Here is a 21,191-nt window from a genome sequence, read left to right on the forward strand (position 1 = left end):
GAGCACCCCTTACATCAGGGTCCCCATCAGAGCCCCCTTTACATCAGGGTCCACACTCACATCATAGTTCCCATCATAGTGCCCCTTTTATATCAGCATCCCCATCAGAGCACCCCTTACATCAGGGTCCTCATCAGAGCCCCCTTTACATCAGGGCCCACACTCACGTCAGAGTTCCCATCAGGGTGCCCCTTTATATCAGGATCCCCATCAGACTCCTCCCTTATATAAGGGTCCCAATCAGAGCACTCCCGACATCAGGGTCCCCACTTACATCAGGGTCCCCATCAGAGCCCAGGTTCACATATGTGCAGGGCCGGTTTTAGAGCAATTTGTAAAAAAAAAAATCCGGTGCAATTTCGTCCAATGGTTCAGGTGCAGTGCAGGTGTGAATATTTAAAGGGTATGACATTGGAAATTGCACCTAAACTGAACTGAAAACAATACCGGACTCTTCTTAAAATCGTATTGTGGCCGGCCCGCACATACACTATATTATCAAAAAGTATTGGGACGCCTGCCTTTACAGGCACATGAACTTTTATAGCATCAAAGTCTTAGTCCGTAGGGTTCAATATTGAGTTGGCCCATCCTTTGCAGCTATAACAGCTTCAACTCTTGTGGGAAGGCTGTCCACAAGGTTTAGGAGTGTGTCTATGGGAATGTTTGACCATTATTCCAGAAGCACATTTGTGAGGTCAGGCACTGATGTTGTACGTGAAGGCCTGGCTGAGCCAACAAAATATTGAAGTCTAAGCACTAAGACTGGGATGCCATTAACTTTCATGCAGGCGTCCCAATACTTTTGACAATATAGTGTATGTGAACCGACTCCATAGAAAGCCGGTTTGGTTCACATGTCATGTGCATTGGATGCGGTTCAAAACACATCCAATACGCATATATGTGAACCGGGGCTTTTATAAGGTCCACACTCACATCCAAGTTTCCATTAGAGTGCCCTTTTATATCAGGATCCCCATCAGACTCCTCCCTTACATCAGGGTCCCAATCAGGGCACCCCTAACATCAGGGTCCCCACTTACATTAGAGTGCCCATTAGAGTGCACCTTCACATCAGGGTCCCCATCAGAATCCTCCCCTTACATCCAGGTCCCCACTTACATCAGGGTCCCCATCAGAGTCCCCACCTACATCAAAATCCCCATTAGATTTTCCCCTTCCATCAGAGTCCCTCTTGCTGGGGCAAGTAAATTATTGGTTGCTAAGGTGCCAGTTGAAGGATCAGAGACCATAGTCAGCCTTTGTTGACCTTAATCCTGAATATTTGCACATAGAGGATACTCCACTGACACTCTAGTGTGGACCAGACAGAATCTTTTATCGGGTCAGATGTGCCCCACAGGCCATAATTTTTTGACCCCTGTCTTAGGAGTCAGGATATAACCGAGTGTTAGGCATACAGTTCTAGCTTTTTTCCCCCACCTATCTTTAGTTCCTTTACTGAAATCGTTTTGCATGGCAAGTTCCTCTTTTTTGTTCTATCTTGGTAGGGGGCAGGCATGGCACCAGTGTGTCCTCTGCAATAGACACTGGGTGCCATCTTGGGAGAGCCTTTTTTACTGATTGGACACAGAGTTCATTTGAGATTTGGGTGACATATTTGGGACAGAGGGGTTATGCAAAACCACTGCTGTACCATTTTTTGTGTGCCTGCAGTTTGGGAAGTGTCAGGTAGGGGCAGAGACCCATTTGTGAGGTTTAGCAGGTTGCTCACGGGGGGCATTATGGGGCAGTTTAAGGACCCTCCTAAGCACCCTTGGAAACTACTTGGCATCCAGGGTAAGTATGCATACCAATGTTCCAGCTAATTGGACTGATGCATTTCTGTGCACCACAGTGTCAGGCCAGGCCAGCATCCCTTTTTGGAAAGTCAAGTTCAAGAAGGTGGGTGCAGATTTAAGTCTGTCTTGAGCAACCTCCTGTATGTAAGCCCTGAGTTACTCTTCTGCCTTAAGACTAATATACATAAGTGTCTTGTTGTATAGAACTAAATAATAAAAAATACTGCATTGTTTCTGAATATTCTGCATAAAAATGCTTAAAGGAGTTGTCTTGCCTGTTCGCTTAAAGAGAAAAAAAAACAATCCTTTCTGGGTGATAAATTTACATTGCAGGGTTTTTAACTTTGTAGCAGGATGTGACCTTTTTGTTGCACTGAAGAAATAGCTGTTTGTTTCACCATGTCCTGATTCTGAATGGGAAGGTCTGGCTCATTATAATCACCTGGTGCACTCTCAGTGTGCTAATGAGTAAAGCTGCAGTGTCTGAATCCCTTTCGAAGTATTTAACCCTTGGGGAGTATCTCACGAAAATTTAAATTCCTTTTTTTGCAGGTGGTTCCTAAAATTTGATGTGTATCTTAGTGCAGACCTCCGGAACAATCAGTAAGGCAATCACATTAAGAATAGAAAGGTATGAAAGGAAGTCAAGTATCAGGGAACCCATTTCATTATGCTGCCCCCTGGAAGGTGATGCTGGGATCACCCAAGGTGCAGAGTCTAAGGGTCAGTTGGTCTTCACCAGAGCTCCTGATGGTGGATATGGGCAAATAAACCTAGTGGTCCTCCTGATTTAATTTGCTGCAAACTGGCACCAAGTTATGTCCCTCAGGATAGCCCCACCAAGGGGGGACTGGAACATAAAAGCTATGGTGCAGAGATTGTTCATAGGGCTGTAGAAAAATCAGTAAGCTATTCACATGAGCAGGAAATGACACTTCTGGTGGCATTCCTGACACCAACGGTGTACTGAACGCCTCCAGGTTGCCATAAGGCTATTCATTTTACAGAAAATTACAGCGACTGCAGAGTGAAATGTAAAGGTAATTTTTAATAAGGTTACATTTCAACAACGTGTTTAGTGACTGTTGCTATAATTTGAAAGCCACACATGCAAAGTCCAAAGACAGCTCCTGACCAATGACCTTAGAGTGCAAAAAATATTTGACATTGGTGTTTGTTTAGCAGTACAATAAAACACAGCCAATGCCTTTCAGGTAGAATAGAGTTATCCATCTTCGTCGCAGCTCGATTTTGCTCAACAGAACGCTTGTTTAGCACACATGGGTCAAACACAAGGCCCACGGGCTGAATCCAGCCTGCCAGGCCTTGTCATGTGGCCCTAGCACCCAATTTTTACGCCGAGATGTGGCTCTCTGCTGTCACTTGTAAACACATAAGCCTTCTGTGCTTACAAAGGGCAGCTTTGCTCTCAGCAGCTTCTGTAACAGATCCCTGAATGCACTCACAGTGGGAACAGATCTCATGAACCTGAGTGAGAGAACTATCTCCCTGCAAGGCAAAGCAGATCTGCCTACACAGGGCGTCACTAGAGCCAGGCCAGATGGGAAAAAGAGGTGCAAGAATGTTTTTGGAGGGTTGGTGGTTGGGCTTGCACAGTGTACGTAATGCACTCCTGAGCCCTGCATTCTGTACATAGCACACTCCTAAATCCCACACTCTGTACATAACGCACCCCTGAACCCTGCACTCTGTATGTAACTCACTCCTGAACCCTGCACGCTGTACACAGCGCACCCCTGAATCCTGTACTCTGTAGCACACCCCCAAACCCCTTTACTCTGTACATAGCGCACTCCTGAACCCTGCACTCTGTACATAATGCACCCCTGAACCCTGCACTCTGTACATAATGCACTCCTAAAATCTGCACTTTGTATGTACGAAGCGTAATCCTGAACTCTGCACTCTGTACTCAACTCACTCCTGAATTCTGCACTCTGTACATAGCACACCCCTGAATGCTACACTCTGTACGTAGCTTGATCCTGAACTCTGCATTCTGTACGTAACCAACTCCAGAACCCTGCACTCTGTACATAGTGCATCCCTAAACCCTGCACTCTGTACGTAGTGCATCCCTAAACCCTGCACTCTGTACATAGTGCATCCCTAAACCCTGCACTCTGTACATAGTGCACCCCTGAACCCTGTACTCTGTACATAGCACACCCCTGAAATCTGTACAGAGCACACCCCTGAACCCTGTATTCTGTACAGTGCATCTCTAAAAACCTGCACTCTGTACATAACGTACTCCTGAACTCTGCACTCTGTACATAATGCACTCAGAGGCGTACCTAGGGTCTCCAGCGCCCTAGGCGAGAAGCTGTATCAGTGCCCCCCCCCCCCCAAGAATGAGAGAGAGAGGGTTTGACAGAGAGACAGGGGGGAGTTTGAAAGAGGGGGGGGTGACAGAGAGAGAGGGAGAGAGGGGGGTGTCACAGAGAGAAAGAGAGGGGGGTGACACAGAGAGGGGGGGGGTGACACAAAGATTGAGAGAGGGGGTGACAGAGAGAGAGAGAGAGAGAGAGAAGGGGTGACACAGAGAGTGAGAGAGAGAGAGAAGGGGTGACAGAGAGAGAGAGAAAGAGAGAGAAGGGGTGACAGAGAGAGAGAGAGAGAGAGAGAGAGAAGGGGTGACAGAGAGAGAGAAGGGGGTGACAGAGAGAGAGAGAGAGAGAGAAGGGGTGACAGAGAGAGAGAAGGGGGTGACAGAGAGAGAGAGAGAGAGAAGGGATGACAGAGAGGGAGGGAGAGAGAGAGAGAGAGAGAGAGAGAGAGAAGGGGTGACAGAGAGAGAGAGAGAGAGAGAAAGAGAGAGAAGGGGTGACAGAGAGAGAGAGAGAAGGGGTGACACAGAGAGAGAGAGAAGGGGTGACAGAGAGTGAGAGAGAGAAGTGTGACACAGAGTGAGAGAGAGACAAGGGGTGACACGGACAGAGATGAGGGGGGTGACAGGGAGAGAGGGGGGGGTGACAGGGAGAGAGAGGGGGGTGACTGGGAAAGAGGGGGGTGACAGGCAGAGAGTGGGGTGACAGGGAGAGAGGGGGGTATGACAGGAAGAGAGAGAGGGGGTGACAGAGAGTGACAGGGAGAGAGAGGGGGGTGACAGGGAGAGAGAAGGTGTGGCAGGGAGAGAGAGGGGTGACAGGGAGAGAGAGAAGGTGACAAGGAGAGAGAATGTGTGGCAGGGAGAGAGAAGGTGTGGCAGGGAGAGAGAAGGTGTGGCAGGGAGAGAGAAGGTGTGGCAGGGAGAGAGAGGGGGTGGCAGGGAGAGAGAGAGGGTGACAGGGAAAGAGAGGGTGAGTGACAGGGAGAGAGAGGGGGGTGACAGGGGGAGAGAGGGAGGGGTGACAGGGAGAGAGGAGGGGGGTGACAGGGAGAGAGAGGAGGTGACAGGGACAGAGAGGAGGTGACAGGGAGAGGGGGGTTCCCTGGTCAGCTTGTCCTGGGAGTGAAGAGGAGGCTGAAGGTGCTGATTGGCAGTACAGGCTCCTGTTACAGCCTCAGTGCAATCCCCATCCCCAGCCTGTCGCCGCTGGAGCCGGTTGATGACATCACGGTCATGTGACCGCTGACCGGCCTCCGGGCGGAGACAGAGCTCCGGAGAGCCCGCACTGATGCTGGCTGGAGTGGACACGGGCCGGCTCCGGGATTGGAGCTGCATGCTGCCTAGGGAGCGCCGGGGGCGCAGGCTCAGCAGAGGGTGCAAAAATCACTGCTAACACTAACAATTTTTTGTGCCCCCCCCCTCAGCCTGCGCCCCTGGCGGGCGCCAGTCTGGCCAACCCCTTGGTACGCCCCTGAATGCACTCCTGAACCCTGCGTTTTGTACGTATTGTAATCCTGAACCATGCAATATATGTAGCGTAATCCTAAACCCTGCACTCTGTACGTAGCGCACCCCAGATACAATTAACGCTTTGAGGGCAACCATACTGCTGATGCAATGAAATTTAGTTTGACACCCCTGGTTTAGCAGGATAATACAAAACAGCCAACATGTTTCAGGGGCTCAGAAGAATCCCTCTTCTTCAGAGCTCAGATATTACATGAACCCCTTGTTTCATTTTTCAAAACAAATTAATTGCAGTGATTCTGCCATTTTGAGTCCTTCAAGGCTTCTGAGCCCCAAAACGCATTGGCTGTATTGTATAGATATGGTACACGTGGGTACGGTGAGGAACATATTCCTAAAGATCAGAACAAAAAATATAAGAAGAAAAAAATTGGACTTTTAAGGTGCTCCTTATCTCAAGGATGGATACATACAACTTGTAATATTAAAAAATTATGTATTTTATTCCATTCAGAAAGTTAAAAACAAGTTTAAAAGGTCAATTATAGTTGGTGCACATTATTTTACGGACACCTTCAGCATTAGGCCCAACATAAACAGCCAAACAAAGTAAACAAAACATGGAGTTGTCTAAGCATATACAAAAGATATCAATATTATAAAAAAATTGGGACTTGAGAAGCTGATGGATCTTAACGCGTTTCACTAGTGATGCTTCTTCAGATCTATTCTCATGAACTGGTATAGAAATATACGTAGGAGGCGTTGTTTAAACGTAAGAGGAGGGGGACATAGTCAATATCCCAGGTGCATGGTCACCCACAGAGGGCGGACACATATATAGGGGAGTGCTCCACACCCAGGACATATGCGGCAGAGTAAGGGCTCAGTGCCTCAAAAATAGTCTCATTCAGGGAGGTGGACCACAGTACATACACTGTCCCATTCACATAGCAGCATGAAGTTCTTCCCCACTGAAAAGTCACCATATGGAATGAACATGAATGCTTGCTGTTGCTATTTTTCTCCTGGGAACTTTATCAATTTTTTAAATTTTTCAAACAACTTAAATGTGGTGATTCTGACATTTTTAGTCCTTCCAGGCTTCTGGAGCCCCAAAACACGATGGCTGTATCGTATTGTGTTGTTGAATGATAGCCAATATTATATAATTTTGGACTATCAGTTTGATCTGGCACTTTCCTTGTACTTTGTATGAAGTTCTTGAATGACTACTTGAAGTGAACAAGCCGGGTATGAGCAACTAATATTGTGGTTGACATCATGGGGTTCCAATGGAAATATGGATAGGATCTGTAATGCACTCCACTGCAAGAACCATTTTTGTGTCCCCCCTTCAATTTCATCCCCAAGTGCAAACACTGCATAGTGTTAATAGTTGAAGCTGAAGGATAGCCTTTATGATTCTTTGAACTCTTTCACAGTCCATATTATGAAACTGGAAACAGATAGAGAATGTCCTATTTTTATATTTTTTTTTTCCTGCCCAAAAGACATCAAGAAGACATATGAAAGGCCTTCTGCATAGTTTAATGCTAATGAGGAAATGCATAAAGGAAGTTCTCTGTGCTTGTCACTATGTGGATATCACAGACAAGATATAATCCATGCTCAGGTCTACATGACAGCAGGGCTGGTTGTAACGTTTGCCCAAATCACAGTTCTTGCAAATGAGCACCTAAATTTTAGAGGGTCCTAGTGAAGCTACACAGTTTGCACAAAAGGTGTTCCCACTCATGCCTTTATGTATATCCAAATAGTGACTTTCTTCAAAGTCAAACCTTGAATCCTCACTTTTTCTACAGCGACTCCCTCCTTCAAACGTGATGTTATGACCCTATTAATCCCCACATTGCAACAGTAGGCTCTGAATGTACACAGTAGGTATAAAAACTGGAAGGAATTGCCTACAAAGTCAGACTAGCCATTGTTTATTTAGTAAGGAATAGAAAGGCATGAAAGGAATGATCAGAGAAAGACAGAATTATGTATCAGGGAACCCATTCTCTTATGGTGCCCCCTGGAAATTGATGCGGGCATCAGCCAAGGTGCAGAGTCTAAATGGCAGTTGGTCTTCACCAGAGCTCCTGATGATGGAGATGAGCCGAGAAACCTAGTGGTCCTGGTTTATTTTGCTGCAAACTGGCAACAAGTCATGGCCCCCAGGATTGCCCCGCCAGGGGGGGGACTGGAACAGAAAAGCTACGGTGAACAGAAAGGTTATGGTGCGGTGATTGTTCACAGGGCTGCAGAAAACTGAGTGGCCAGGCAGACTTCTTGGCAAGCGGCAGGGGAGAGAGTAGTCATGTCCCAGGCAGGTGAGAGAGCAGTCAGGTCCCATGCAGGCAAGAGAGCAGTCAGGTCCCAGGCAGGCGCTAGGATAGTCAGGTCCCAGACAGGCAATAGAGTAGCCAGGTTCCAGGCAGGAGATAGAGTAATCAGGTCCCAGGCAGGAGATAGAGTAATCAGGTCCCAGGCAGGTGATAGACTAGTCAGGTCTCAGGCAGGTGATAGACTAGTCAGGTCTCAGGCAGGTGATAGAGTAGTCAGGTCCCAGGCAGGCGAGAGAGCAGTCAGGTGCCAGGCAGGCAATAGTTAGTCAGATCCCAGGCAGACGAGAGAATAGTCAGGTCCCCGGCAGGCGAGAGAGTAGTTAGGTCCCCAGCAGGCGAGAGAGTAGTCAGGTCCCAGGCAGGCGAGAGAGTAGTCAGGTCCCAGGCAGGCGAGAGAATAGTCAGGTCCCCGGCAAGAGAGAGAGAGTAGTCAGGTCCCAGGCAAGAGAGAGAGAATAGTCAGGTCCCAGGCAAGCAATAGAGTTATCAGGTCCCAGGCAGATGAGAAAGTAGTCCGGTCCAGATTGGAGTCTTGGTGGGTGACAAGCAAGAGAGTAGTAATGTAAATTTGGCAACAAACAAGCAAATGGCAGGTAAGTATTATAGTGCTCTATCTCTTAGGTAGCTAATGATAGGACACAGCACCAGCTGCTTCAAAGGCTGATTCCTAATACCCTTTTAATCAGCATTGTTTCTGAGAACTCTGAAAGTCCTAGAGATAGTGAAGGTCCTAGGAAAGACCCGGCAGGGATCCTCTAAGTACTGTAATATATTCGGGACGTTTTCTCTACATGGCATCACAGTATGATTTATATATTTTTTTCGGCAGTTCTACATTACAATGTTTTTTTATTTACCCTGTCATGTCTTCTTTATCACCAGGTTATCAGAGACAGCTCAGCTATAAACACTCTGACGGGTCATACAGCGCCTTTGGAGAACAAGATGTTGAAGGCAGCACATGGTGAGGTTAATACTAATTCTAGATCCTCTCTCTCTATCAATATTATCATTATTTTTATACAGAATATATATATAGCAACATTTTTCACTGTGCTTTACAAAATGAAGAGAGAATGTAGACTAAAAATACAATTCAATGAAAGAAGGCTAATTTGGCCCTACTTGTTAGAGCTCACAAATTCACAATCTAAAACTAAGAGTCAAGTGATACAAAAAGTAACAGGGATTAGGTGATGGACAAAGTAAAAGTACAATTTATTAGTTAGAGGCAGGATAGACATTTCTCTGAAGAGATGGGTTTTTCAGGCATCTCTTAAAGGTGGACAAAGTAGGAGATAGTCGGACAGATTGGGGTAAGGATTTCCAGAGGATGGGAGATGTCCTGGAGCTAAGCATGGGAGGAGGTGACAAGACAGATAGAGAGACGGAGGTCTTGTAAAGAGTGGAGAGGACAGTTTGGGTAATATTTTGAGACAAGGTGTAGCTCGGAGCAGAGTTATGGATGGCTTTGTATGTTTTTGTTAGTATTTTGAATTTGTTGAGTGAGCGGAAGCCGATGGAGGGATTTGTAGAAAAGAGTAGCGAACACTGAACAGTTGGTAAGGTGAATAAGTCTGGCACCTGCATTCCAGATGGACCGAAGAGGGGTTAGCCTTTACAGGTAGGCCTATGAGAAAGGAGTGGCAATAGTAGAGCAGTGGAACTAGGTCTACAAGGATTTAGAGCAAAAGACATTATTGGAATCTCTGAGGAACAAAAGACACCATTGTAGTCAATGAAGAACAAAAGACTATTAAGCCACACGGGCCATACATCGGGCAGCATCGGCCTGTGTGTACGGCAGCCGATGCGACAGAAGCCGGTCTGACAATTCGACCGACTTCTATTGAAGCGGCATGACCGAAAAAGGTCCGCTGATCGGTAACTGATCAGCGCTCTCAGCCAATGAATGAAAATACACTCACCGGTGTGTTCTGGTGGGGGGGCCTCTCCCTTGTCAGAACACAAAAGCTCATTGGGGGATTCGCTGTACTAACATCTGATAGGTACAGTGGCTCCTCCTGAACTCTTCCGTTTTTTTTCCATTCATTCCGTTGGGTTGAACAAAAAAAAAAAAAACTTATAGTGTGTACCAGGCTTTAGAGTCCCTGAGGAACATAAGATGTCATTGAAGTCCCTGAGAAACAAAAGACACTATTTCAGTCCCTGAGGAACATAGGACACCGTTAGAGTTCCTGAGGAATATACTGTAAGACACCATTGGAGTCCCTAAAGAACATACTGTTACATAGTTACATAGTTAGTCAGGTTGAAAAAAGACTCAAGTCCATCTGGTTTAACCAAAAAAAGGAAAAAAAAAAACAGTATTGAAAACCCAACCATACAATCCCATATACACAATCCTATACCCGCAGTTGATCCAGAGGAAGGCGAAAAAACCCAGCAAAGCATGATCCAATTTGCTACAGCAGGGGAAAAAAATTCCTTCCTGATCCCCCGAGAGGCAATCGGATATTCCCTGGATCAACTTTACCTAAAAAATTTTTTTAGTTCCCACTTATTGTATGTAGCACCCTACAGGTAGGTGCTAGGTAAAGGTACAGTGGGCCTTGTCTGCCTAACAGCAGGGCTGTGATTTACTAGTCAGGGTGTCATGGTTTCCAGGTGTGCCTGCTGAAGGGGGAGTCTTGCCACTGGCTCCTGTGAGAGGCTTCTCATAGGGCGGTGGAGGATACCCAATCGGGGGACACATCCAGGCTTGTAACTACCCCAGAAGGCAGATTGTGCTGCAAAGGATTCTGGGAGTGGGTATAAGTTTGGGGGGGGGGCACATGACACAATGTCTTTGGCGGGAGCAGAGTCCCAGGAGAGAGAGAGAGGCTGTCTCCCCTCCTGTCTGAGAAGGAGGATCTTGGGGTGCTGCCTGAAGATCCAGAGAGTGCTGAGCTAAGCTGAGGGGATCCGGTGTGCCGAGAACCTGCGGAGAGTCAGAGGGGTTCAGTCCCAGGAAAGCCTACACAGGTCGTGAGTATTGTCCCTGGGGGTCTGCCTAAAGTTAGAGGGGACCACTCCGGAAGAGGTTCGGGGATCCAGTGCCAGCTAGTGGTGAAAGGGGGTACCTAGGTTGAGGATCCTGAAGTGACAGAGGGGGTACATAGTCAGTGGACCCTGAAGAGCTTAAAGTGTAAAGGGGGCGCCTGTGGTTTGGGGCCTGAAGTGATAATGCACAGTGTGAAGTGTGCCAGTTGAGAGTTGCAGCAGTACAGGAACTTACAAGGAGTTTCTCAGCCAGTGCAGTGCTGGAGGGAGTCATTCAGTGACTCTGAGCTATTGCAATGTTACAAGTCAAGCAGTTCTACAGTCCTGGATCTTCTGGACTAAAGTCGAGGATCCAGCACAATTTCAGTAATTACACAGTGTTCAAGCCTCAGGAAGCATTGGCTAGCGTCGGCTGGCGTCAAGACAGCGCTAATAGGCATTTTTGCCAGAAAAGATCCACAAATGTATCTAGTTGAGCTTAAAGGAGTATCCCACTCATTCCCTTCTCCCATCCCCTTAAATACAATAAACCACAAAACAAAGATGGCGTAGTTGTCAATGTCTCAGTGCTCACACCCAGGGCCGCAGCTCACAAGGGCTGGAGGGGTAACCAGTACCGATGCCAGACCCACATCAGGCCACAGGCCTGGAAAACCTGCTACATGTATATTAAGTACACCCAGGAAAGAATCCAGACCTTTTTTAAAGCAATCTAGTGAGCTAGCGAGAACCACGTCTGGAGGGAGTCTATTCCACATTTTCTTACGGTGAAGAAACCTTTACGTATTTGGAGACGAAATCTGTTTTCCTCTAGACGTAAAGAGTGCCCCCTTGTCCTCTGTGTTGACCTTAAAGTGAAAAACTCAACACCAAGTTCACTATATGGACCCCTTATGTATTTATACATGTTGATAATATCCCCCCTTAATCTCCTCTTCTCAAGAGAGAATAAATTCAGTTCCTCTAATCTTTTCTCATAGCTGAGCTCCTCCATGCCTCTTATCAGTTTAGTTGCCCTTCTCTGCACTTTGTACAGGGGCAAAATTATATCTCACTTTCTGGAGTCCATGCCTCTGTTAATACAAGAAGGACTTTGCTTGCTTTGGAAACAGCGGCTTGGCATTGCATGTTATGATCTACCACAAAACCCAGATCCTTCTCAGCTATGGATTCCCCCAGTTCTACTCCACCTAGTATGTATGATGCATGCCTATTCTGAGCCCTGAAGTGCATAACTTTACATTTATCAACATTAGTTAACCTCATTTGCCACATAGTTGCCCAATGAAACAGTGCATTGAGATCAGCTTGTAAGTTGAAGACATCCTGTAAAGACGTTATTCCACTTCATAGCTTGGTGTCATCTGCAAAGACGGAAATGGTACTTTTAATCCCAGACCCTATATAAAAAGATATTAAAAAGTAAGGGTCCCAGCACTGAACCTTGGGGTACACCACTGATAACCGTAGACCATTCAGAGTAAGAATTATTAACCACTACTCTCTGAGTTCAAACTTTTAGCCAATTTTCTATCCAATTACAAACCAATCTTTCCAAGCCAGTAGACTTTACCTTACACATTAGCAGTGTGTGGGGAACTGTGTCAAACACTTTTGCAAAATCCAAGTATACCACGTCCACAGCTAACCCTCTGTCCAAGGTTTTACTTACCTCCTCATAAAAAGAAATCAGGTTTGTTTGACAACTTCTGTCTTTCATGAATCCATGCTGTCTGTTGCTTAAAATATTTTTTTCCAGCAAGAACTCATATATGTGTTCTTTTATTAAACTCTCCAGTATCTTCCCGACTATAAAAGTTAAACTAACAGGTCTATAGTTACTTGGCAAAGACTTTGATCCCTTTTTAAATATGGGCACCACATTGAGCCCTACGCCAAACCAGTGGTACTATTCCAGTCCTTAACGTGTCCCTAAAAATTAGAAACAAAGGCTTTTAAATTACAGCGCTCAATTCTTTTAGGATGTGTGGGTGGATGCCATCTGGTCCAGGCACTTTATCCACCCTTATTTTGTCGAAATATTTCTGGACCATATCACTTTTGAGCCATTGTGGATCATTTGGGGCTGTGTCAATACCGTCCTCATTATGGTCATGAGCTCCCCCATGCTCCTTTGTATATACAGAGCTGAAGAAAGTATTTAATAAATTTGCCTTCTCTTTGTCCCCAGTCACCCACTCCAGATTATTTTGTAAAGGGCCTACATGCTCAGACCTGACCTTTTTGCTGTTAATATATTTGAAGAATTTTTTTGGGGTTCATCCTACTATCTTTTGCAATCTGTTGTTCATTTTGAATTTTTGCATCCTTGATTTCCTTTTTACATATTCCGTTATATTCTTTGTAACAATTAAACAATCATAGTGTTCCTTCATTTTTATATTTTTTAAAAGCTCTTTTCTTTTTATCTATAGCTTTTTTAACTTTGGCCGTGAGCCACATAGGTCTTATTTTTAGCCTTTTAAACTTATTACCCATGGGAATATACGGTACTTTACAGTGAGTTTGCATAAAGTCTTTTTGAAAATCTCCCAATTCTGTTCTGTGCTCATCGATGCCAATATTCCCTCCCAGTCTAAATCCTGGAGAGCAGCCCTCTGCTGCTTCAAGTCCCTGAGGAACACACCAGAGATGATTCAGGCCCGTGGTTTGGAATGCACTGACCCGTATTCAGCTTGTACTGTACATTTACTGTGTAATAAGCTCCCCATTTTACTGCTGGAACTTGTGTTTCTTCAGGCTTACCGCATTCGTGATTAAGTGCTTCTATCAGGCTAAAAAGTACATATTCATTGATGACCAGATTCTCAGTCAGGCCGTGTCGTGGCTGAATAATGAGCAGAGACCGGATGGATGTTTTAATAACAGGGGTATGCTGTTCCACACTCTCATGAAGGTAATTAAGGAAAACTCATTGACTATGATTGACGGAGTTTAGACTTTGATTTTTTTATCTAACTAGTAAGCGAATTGGAGATTTTTTTTTGTATTGTATTTTATGAATTGCCCTGCCCATGTGTGCCATGCTTTTCCCAGTAATACATTGATTTGAACGAGTGCCATTTTTAAGTGCTTGTTGGATTTGATATAGATATATACTGGACAATTTTCAGCTGCCCCTGTGCAATGCTGGCTTCTGTAGTGTCCTTGTTCCAACTTACAAAAGTATTGACTATTTTAAAAGCTTACTTGCAGCATTTTGTCTTTCCATAAACAATTTTTCATTCACTTGTAATGTGCCTTGAAAGTGTTAGTCCACTTTTTCAGAAAAAATGAAAAGGTGAAGAAACAAGCCTTCATCCCCACTTTCATCCAGTCCCCCCCTCGCCACAGTTTACCATCCACACAATTTGGTGCAGTGGTCCAAGGGTTTGAAACCCATGCTGTTCTTACTCTTTATTCCCTAGAGACATAGGGACACTCGGGACAGAGCAGAGTGTTTCTGATTGGTCATCACTGGTACGTGAACCGATCTGACCCATCCCAGCTCCTCCACCACTTCCCTTAGCTGGCTTGGAAACACATACATCTGCAAATGGCACTAGATAAAGTATCATGCATTAGCTATAGCACCAGATTCTGCTCTGCTCTATTGGTGGCACTAGACAAGACTCCTAATCAGGGCCAGATATACCCTTCCTGTTCTGGGAGTGCAATATAAAAAAGTCAGTGGGCATACCATCATATGACAGTGTGACATAGTGTGACAGTGATGCAGATAACCAGTATTCCCTGTTTACTTGACACGCTTCTTTACCCCATGTCATGACCCAGAAGTATCATCTGACAGGTGGGGCAGAGACAATGCAGAAGTTCACAGGAAATGCCAGTATGTATTAGGCTGTCATTAGGTTTGGATGTTTAAACAGAACCTATCCCCCCATATATCAGAGTCCTTCTTTACATCAGGAGTCCTCAGCAGGGTCCCCTTTTATACCAACTGTCCCCATCAGAATGCCCCCTACACTAATTGTCGAATCTGAGTGTCCCAATCGGAATGCTCTGTTACATCAGCTGTCCCCATCTGAGTGCACCTCATTGTAGTGCTCCGTTACATCAACTGTCCCATCTAAGTGCCCCCCAGCGGAGTGCTTGATTACATCAACTGTCCCATCTGGGTGCCCCCATCAGAGGGCTCGATTACATCAACTGTCCCATCTGAGTGCCCCCATCGGAGTGATCCGTTACATCAACTGTCCCATCTGAGTGCCCCCATCAGAGTGCTCCGTTACATCAACTGTCCGATCTGAGTGCCCCCATCGGAGTGCTCCATTAGCTCAACTGTCCCATCTGTGTGTCCCCATTGGAAAGGTCCATTACATCAACTGTTCCATCTGGGTGCCCCCACCGGAGTGCTCGATTACATCAACTGTCTCATCTGAGTACCCCCATCGGAGTGCTCTATTACATCAACTTTCCCATCTGAGTGCCTCCAACGGAGTGCTCCATTACATCAACTGTTCCATCTGAGTGCCCCCATCAGAGTGCTTCATTACATCAACTGTCTCATCTGGGTGCCCCCACCGGAGTGTTCGATTACATCAACTGTCCCATCTGAGTACCCCCATCGGAGTGCTCTATTACATCAACTGTCCCATCTGGGTGCCCCCATTGGAGTGCCCCGTTACATCAACTGTCCCATCTAAGTGCCCCCATCGGAGTGCTCCGTTACATCAACTGTCCCATCTGAGTGCCACCATCGGAGTGCTCCGTTACATCAACTGCTCCCACCAGAGTGCACCCTTACATCGTCTGTCCCCATCAGAGTGCCCCCTTACAACACATGTCCCCAACAGACTGTCTCCTGGATCAGTATATGTATTCTCATGGACTTTGGGGGGGGTGCAACTAAAGGTGAGGAGGGGCGCAGGCCTAGATCTGGGCCTTCACTGAATAGCTACTATAGTCACATAGTTAATCATGTTGAATAAAGACACACGTTCATGTAGTTTAACCAATAGAAAATAAATAATAAATAGAAGACCTCCATATACAGAATTCTGTAACCACAGTTGATCCAAAGGAAGAAGGTAACTACCCCCCCAATTATGCCTGGTCCAATTTACTTCAGTGAAGGGAAAATAAAATAATTCCTGATTCCCCAGAAAGCAGTCAGATATTCCATGGATCAACAATCCCTGGTGGTATTACCTATAAATGTTAATATCCAGTTATATTTTGTTCTTTTAGGAATGCATCTGTACCTGTATACTTAACTCTGGCAATGTTATGTTCTCAGGGTGGAGTGAATGATGACCTGTCACTCTGTGCTTTCATCACGTCTGCGCTACTAGAAGGTGGAAAACCCAAAGATGTAAGTATCTTGGAACATACACCAGAAAAGATGTGAAAGCTACTGTCTTTGCTTTAATCTTTTCAAAAGCTGACCAAGAGGAACCAAGAGGAACCAAGAGGAACCTTTTCTTGCTTAAGTGCAATCCATTTTCATTCATGCAGGGTTGGTATCGGCTGTTTGATAAGTTCTATGGTACACTTGGTATATACTTAATTCTAGTTTTTGGAGCAAATACATAAAGTGAACCTGTGCTGTACTCATACAGGACTAAGGAACATTCTCAATTACCTGCTGTCTGGCCCTGCTTCACAAACACTATATACCTAAAAGGTTGTGGACATCTTACTATCACACCTATATGAGCTTGTTGAACTCTCCATTCCAAAACCATGGCTATTAATATTGAGTCCCCCTTACTCCACTTTGCAGGTATAGCAGCCTACAAAATTACATAGCACAGGTCATTGGTAAAATTGGTTAGTGTATAAGTAAGTCTTTATGAGTCAACGCCTTTCGCTTGTCTGCTTCCTCAAGACACACAAAGAGACAAAGTTCATTATGTAAGTAGAGAGACGAGATTACAGTTTGCATAAATTAACAAAGTAAATACACATATCAATCACTCTCTCTATGTATGTGCATCAGTAAATAATATGCACTCACCAGCCACTGTATTAGGTACACCCTGCTAGTTGGACCCCCTTTTGCTTTCAGAACTTAATTCTTCGTGGAAAAGATTCAACAAGGTGTTGGAAACATCCCTCAAAGATTTTGGTCCATATTGACATGATAGCATCATGCAGTTGCTGTGTCGGCTCCACACTTGTAATGTAAATCTCTATTGGATTGAGATCTGGAGGCTGTGAAGGCTATGGGAGTACAGTGAACTCATTATCATGTTCAAGAAATCAGCTTGATATGATTTGATCTTTGTGACATGGTACATTATCCTGCTGGAAGGAGCCATCAGAAGATGGGTACACTGTAGTCATAAAGGGATGAACATGGTCAGCAACAATACTCAGGTAGCCAGGACTTTATGAAGACCAGTCAAGTTCCTCCACCCCAAACTTGCTCATCCATGTCTTTATAGATCTTGCTTTGTACACTGGTCCAAATCATTTGGTGGAGAGGGGATTATCGTGTGGGATTGTTTCTCAAGGCATGGGCTTGGCCTCTTAGTTCCAGTGAAGGGAACTCTAAAGGTGTTAGAATACCAAGACATTTTGGACAATTTCATGCTCCCAACTTTGGGGGAACATTTTGGGGATGGCTCTTTCCTGTATCAACATGACTGTGCACCAGTGCACACAGAAAAGTACATAAATACATGGATGAGCAAATTTTGGGTGGAAGAACTTGACTGGACTGCACAGAGTCCTGACCTCAACCCAATAGAACACCTTTGGGATAAATTAGAGCAGCGGCAGCGAGCCAGGCTTTTATGCTAAATTACTCATGGTAAATATACCAATTGCATAAGCTGTATACAAAAGTACATACTGTAGTGCAGCTCATTGGTAAAATTGGCTAGTGTACAAGTAAGTCTTCATGAGTCAAGGCGTTTTTCATATCTGCTTCCTCAGGACACACAAAGAGAGAAACAAAGTTCGCTATGTAAGTAGAGAGAACAGATTACAATTTGCATAAATTAACAAAGTAAACATATTTATCAATTACTCTCTCTATGTATGTGCATCAGTAAGTAATATATGTTCCCACCTTGCCTGATGAGCGAACACGTGCCTCTAAAGTCCGTCAATTTTGTACGTATATATCCAACCTTATACTGTTTCAAACTGTTTGGGCTGGATTTCTTTAAAAGAAAACACTTTAACAGATAACTGGATGTTGATTTTTATGTTTGAAAACCAGGATGCCACGTTGAGCCCTGCTCTCTCCTCCCTCAAAGACAACGTCACTGACACTTCCAACACGTATACGCTGGCTCTATTGGCGTATACGTTCACCCTGGCCAATGACACAACAACACGGCAGACGCTTCTGAACAGGCTCTACCTGCTTGGTCAGTCTACAGGTAATGTGCTAGAAGGGGTAAGATAATGTCTCATGTATGTTTGTCATTTAGCATGCCAGGGCTGTATGGCACTTGGGGGCTAGTGCCTAGGGGCAGATCCAAGCCTCGATATTTAGAAATGATAAAGCAGGCCATACATGGGTTGAATTCCGAAATCATTTTTTTACAAAAATCGGAACTATGAATCTTCTTTTCGGATTTTGCATTATTAGTGGGCTGCAACCACAGCTAATTTTTGTGCGGACATCAAATCTGAGTGATCGGCATGTTGGAAATTTCTGGAAGAACAAACAAGTTTCGAATCAATGATGGGCGAATCCTGCAAGAAATAAAATTGAAAAAGAAATGTGAATGAGCCGTGACCTAGAAAGAAAAGAAGATTCCTGGCCATGAAAATTATTTTCTGTGGCAATAGGAGGTGGAATTAAAGGCTTAGTTGGTCGAATTTCCAAATCAATGGTGGAACCATCAGATCACAAAACGCACAAAATTTCAGATCTTTGTAAAGAAAATGTATTCGTAATTTGACCCATATATGACTGGCTTTAGAGTATTCAGAAGCCTCTTTATAGACTCATGAGCCTTTTTATAGACTTAAAGACCTACAATTTTGAAAAAAAAACATATACTGTATATATATATTTTTTTCACTTTTTGCTATAAAAGACATCCAATAAAAAGATTGAAAAAAATCAAATTTCTTCATCAATTTAGGCCAATATGTATTCTGCTACACATTTTTAGTAAAACAAATCCCAATAAGTGTATATTAACCACTTAAGCCCTGGAAGATTTTACCCCCTTCTGACCAGGGCCTATTTTGCGATTCGGCGCTGCGTGACTTTAACGGACAATTGCGCGGTCGTGCGACGCTGTACCTAAACGAATTTGACGTCCTTTTTTCCCCACAAACAGAGCTTTCTTTTGGTGGTATTTGATCACCTGTGCGATTTTTTAATCATGCGCTATAAACAAAAAAACAGCGACAATTTTGCAAAAATAACAATATTTTTTGAATTTTTTTATATGAAATCCCCCCAAAAAAATGTAAAAATCAAAATTTTTTAACATTTTCGGCCAATTTGTTTTATGCTACATATGTTTGGTAAAAAAAAATCACAAAAAGCGTATTTTGATTGGTTTGCGCAAAAGTTATCGCGTTTACTAACAAAAGGAAAGATTTTTGTAATTTTTGTTGTTTTTTTTTTAATGCGTAATGGCGGCGATCTCCGATTTTTTTTGCGGTACTGCGACATTGCGGCTGACAGATCGGACCCTTGACTGACATTTTTGACACTTTTGGGGTTACCAGTGACATTACTACAGTAATCAGTGCTATAAATATGCACTGTGTGACGTGAGTCACTTTGGTTGGGGGGCTTGTGAAACCCCAATTGCTTTAGGGAGGGTGGGAGACTCCTTGTCCAGCATCCCCAGTCCTTCTTATGTGTAAATCACCCTGTGTCTATAAGGGGCACAGGGTGACCAAAAACTACAGTACAGGCCGGGACGACAAAATGGCAATGCAGATGGACTTTCTCTGCAAACTGAACTGTGATTGTAGTATGGCTCCCGGACATCCCCAAGCTGACCCGTATTGGATCTAGCTGGGTCTGCCGGACTATGGAACAGGGGGGAAGTATTGTCACAGAATTAGGAAGCTAGACTCCTGGCCACTGTCTGTGTGGAGCAATTCTTTTTGGTAGTCTCATCAACTCAAGCCATCTGTCTTTCACACAGCAGCCCATTGTCTGCTATGGGGATGTGTCACACTTTAATGCTGTCTATTGTTCTTTGGGATCTCGATGCCGGTGTGTCTGGCCTGGAATGAGATTCCTGAATGTTCAGGTGTTTAATTGTGTCATATATTGTTTGCCTGCTAGCATTCTGTGCATTCCGCCTAGGCTGATTTAAGTGCTCAGTTAATTGGTATGTTAATGATATCATGGTCAGCCCTACCTCGTTATCGTAGCTATTGTGTGATATTTTGTGTAAATATTTGACTGGCCAATGACATACTTCTCCAATGTATAAAAGTCTGTGAGTTGGTTTTAATAAACAGTTCATTCTGGTTTCACTCCAAAACTTGTACTGTCTAGTTCTTGGGGTAACTATAGCCAGAATCACGGATCCGGTGTTCCAGAGCTTAGGAAGCAGGTTACTGGCGGAGATACCCAGTCGGTGGTGTCCGGATTCCGTCACATTGGTGGCAAGCGGTGGGATGCTTCCTGCAGTCTGGGACATCCAAACCTCCACCGGGATCCAAGATCGGGATAGCAGACTTTGGTGGCTACAACGGAGATATGGACCTGGCATCAGAGTTCGAGGGGGTGCTGCGGATTTCCCTTTCTGTATACCCCAGGACAATATCTGCGGATCAATACCTGGAGCTCAGGCAGCAGATTCGGGTGGGGCTCTGGCTTGGAGCCCTCCAGCTTGCTGGTATATAGTGATGTCGCGAACCTAAAATTCGCGGTTCGCGAACGGCGAACGCGAACATCGGCAAATGTTCGCGAACCGGCGAACCGGGCGAACCGCCATAGACTTCAATAGGCAGGCGAATTTTAAAACACACAGGGACTCTTTCTGGCCACAATAGTGATGGAAAAGTTGTTTCAAGGGGACTAACACCTGGACTGTGGCATGCCGGAGAGGGATCACGCAAAAAAAAGTTCTTAAAAATTATAATTTTTTGATAGAGAGCCAATTATTGGAAAAATTAAAAAAAAATAAAAATAAAAAATTTCTTTGGATTTAGCATCTGGGGGGTCTAAAAAGTGTACCTGTGAAGTTTCAGCTCTGTAGCATGTCCAGAACCCCTAAAAAACAGCATTTTTCTTATATTTTCAGGAAT

General features: G+C 44.7%; 1 protein-coding gene across 1 annotated transcript in view; it reads left to right on the top strand.

Annotated features, from left to right (window-relative positions):
• Positions 1-21,191, top strand: part of LOC309563283 (alpha-2-macroglobulin-like protein 1) — a gene marked incomplete at its 3' end in the record, with an annotated part of 181,820 nt that overhangs the window by 108,735 nt on the left and 51,894 nt on the right. The window contains exons 17-20 of the mRNA XM_082267688.1: positions 8,862-8,943; positions 13,743-13,899; positions 16,243-16,317; positions 18,175-18,337. Coding sequence (XP_082123814.1) covers positions 8,862-8,943; positions 13,743-13,899; positions 16,243-16,317; positions 18,175-18,337 — 477 coding nt within the window. The remainder of the gene's footprint in view (positions 1-8,861; positions 8,944-13,742; positions 13,900-16,242; positions 16,318-18,174; positions 18,338-21,191) is intronic.

This window comes from Pelophylax lessonae, assembly GCF_965119305.1.
Source record: "Pelophylax lessonae genome assembly, chromosome: 9".
NCBI classification, from domain to species: Eukaryota; Metazoa; Chordata; class Amphibia; order Anura; family Ranidae; genus Pelophylax; species Pelophylax lessonae.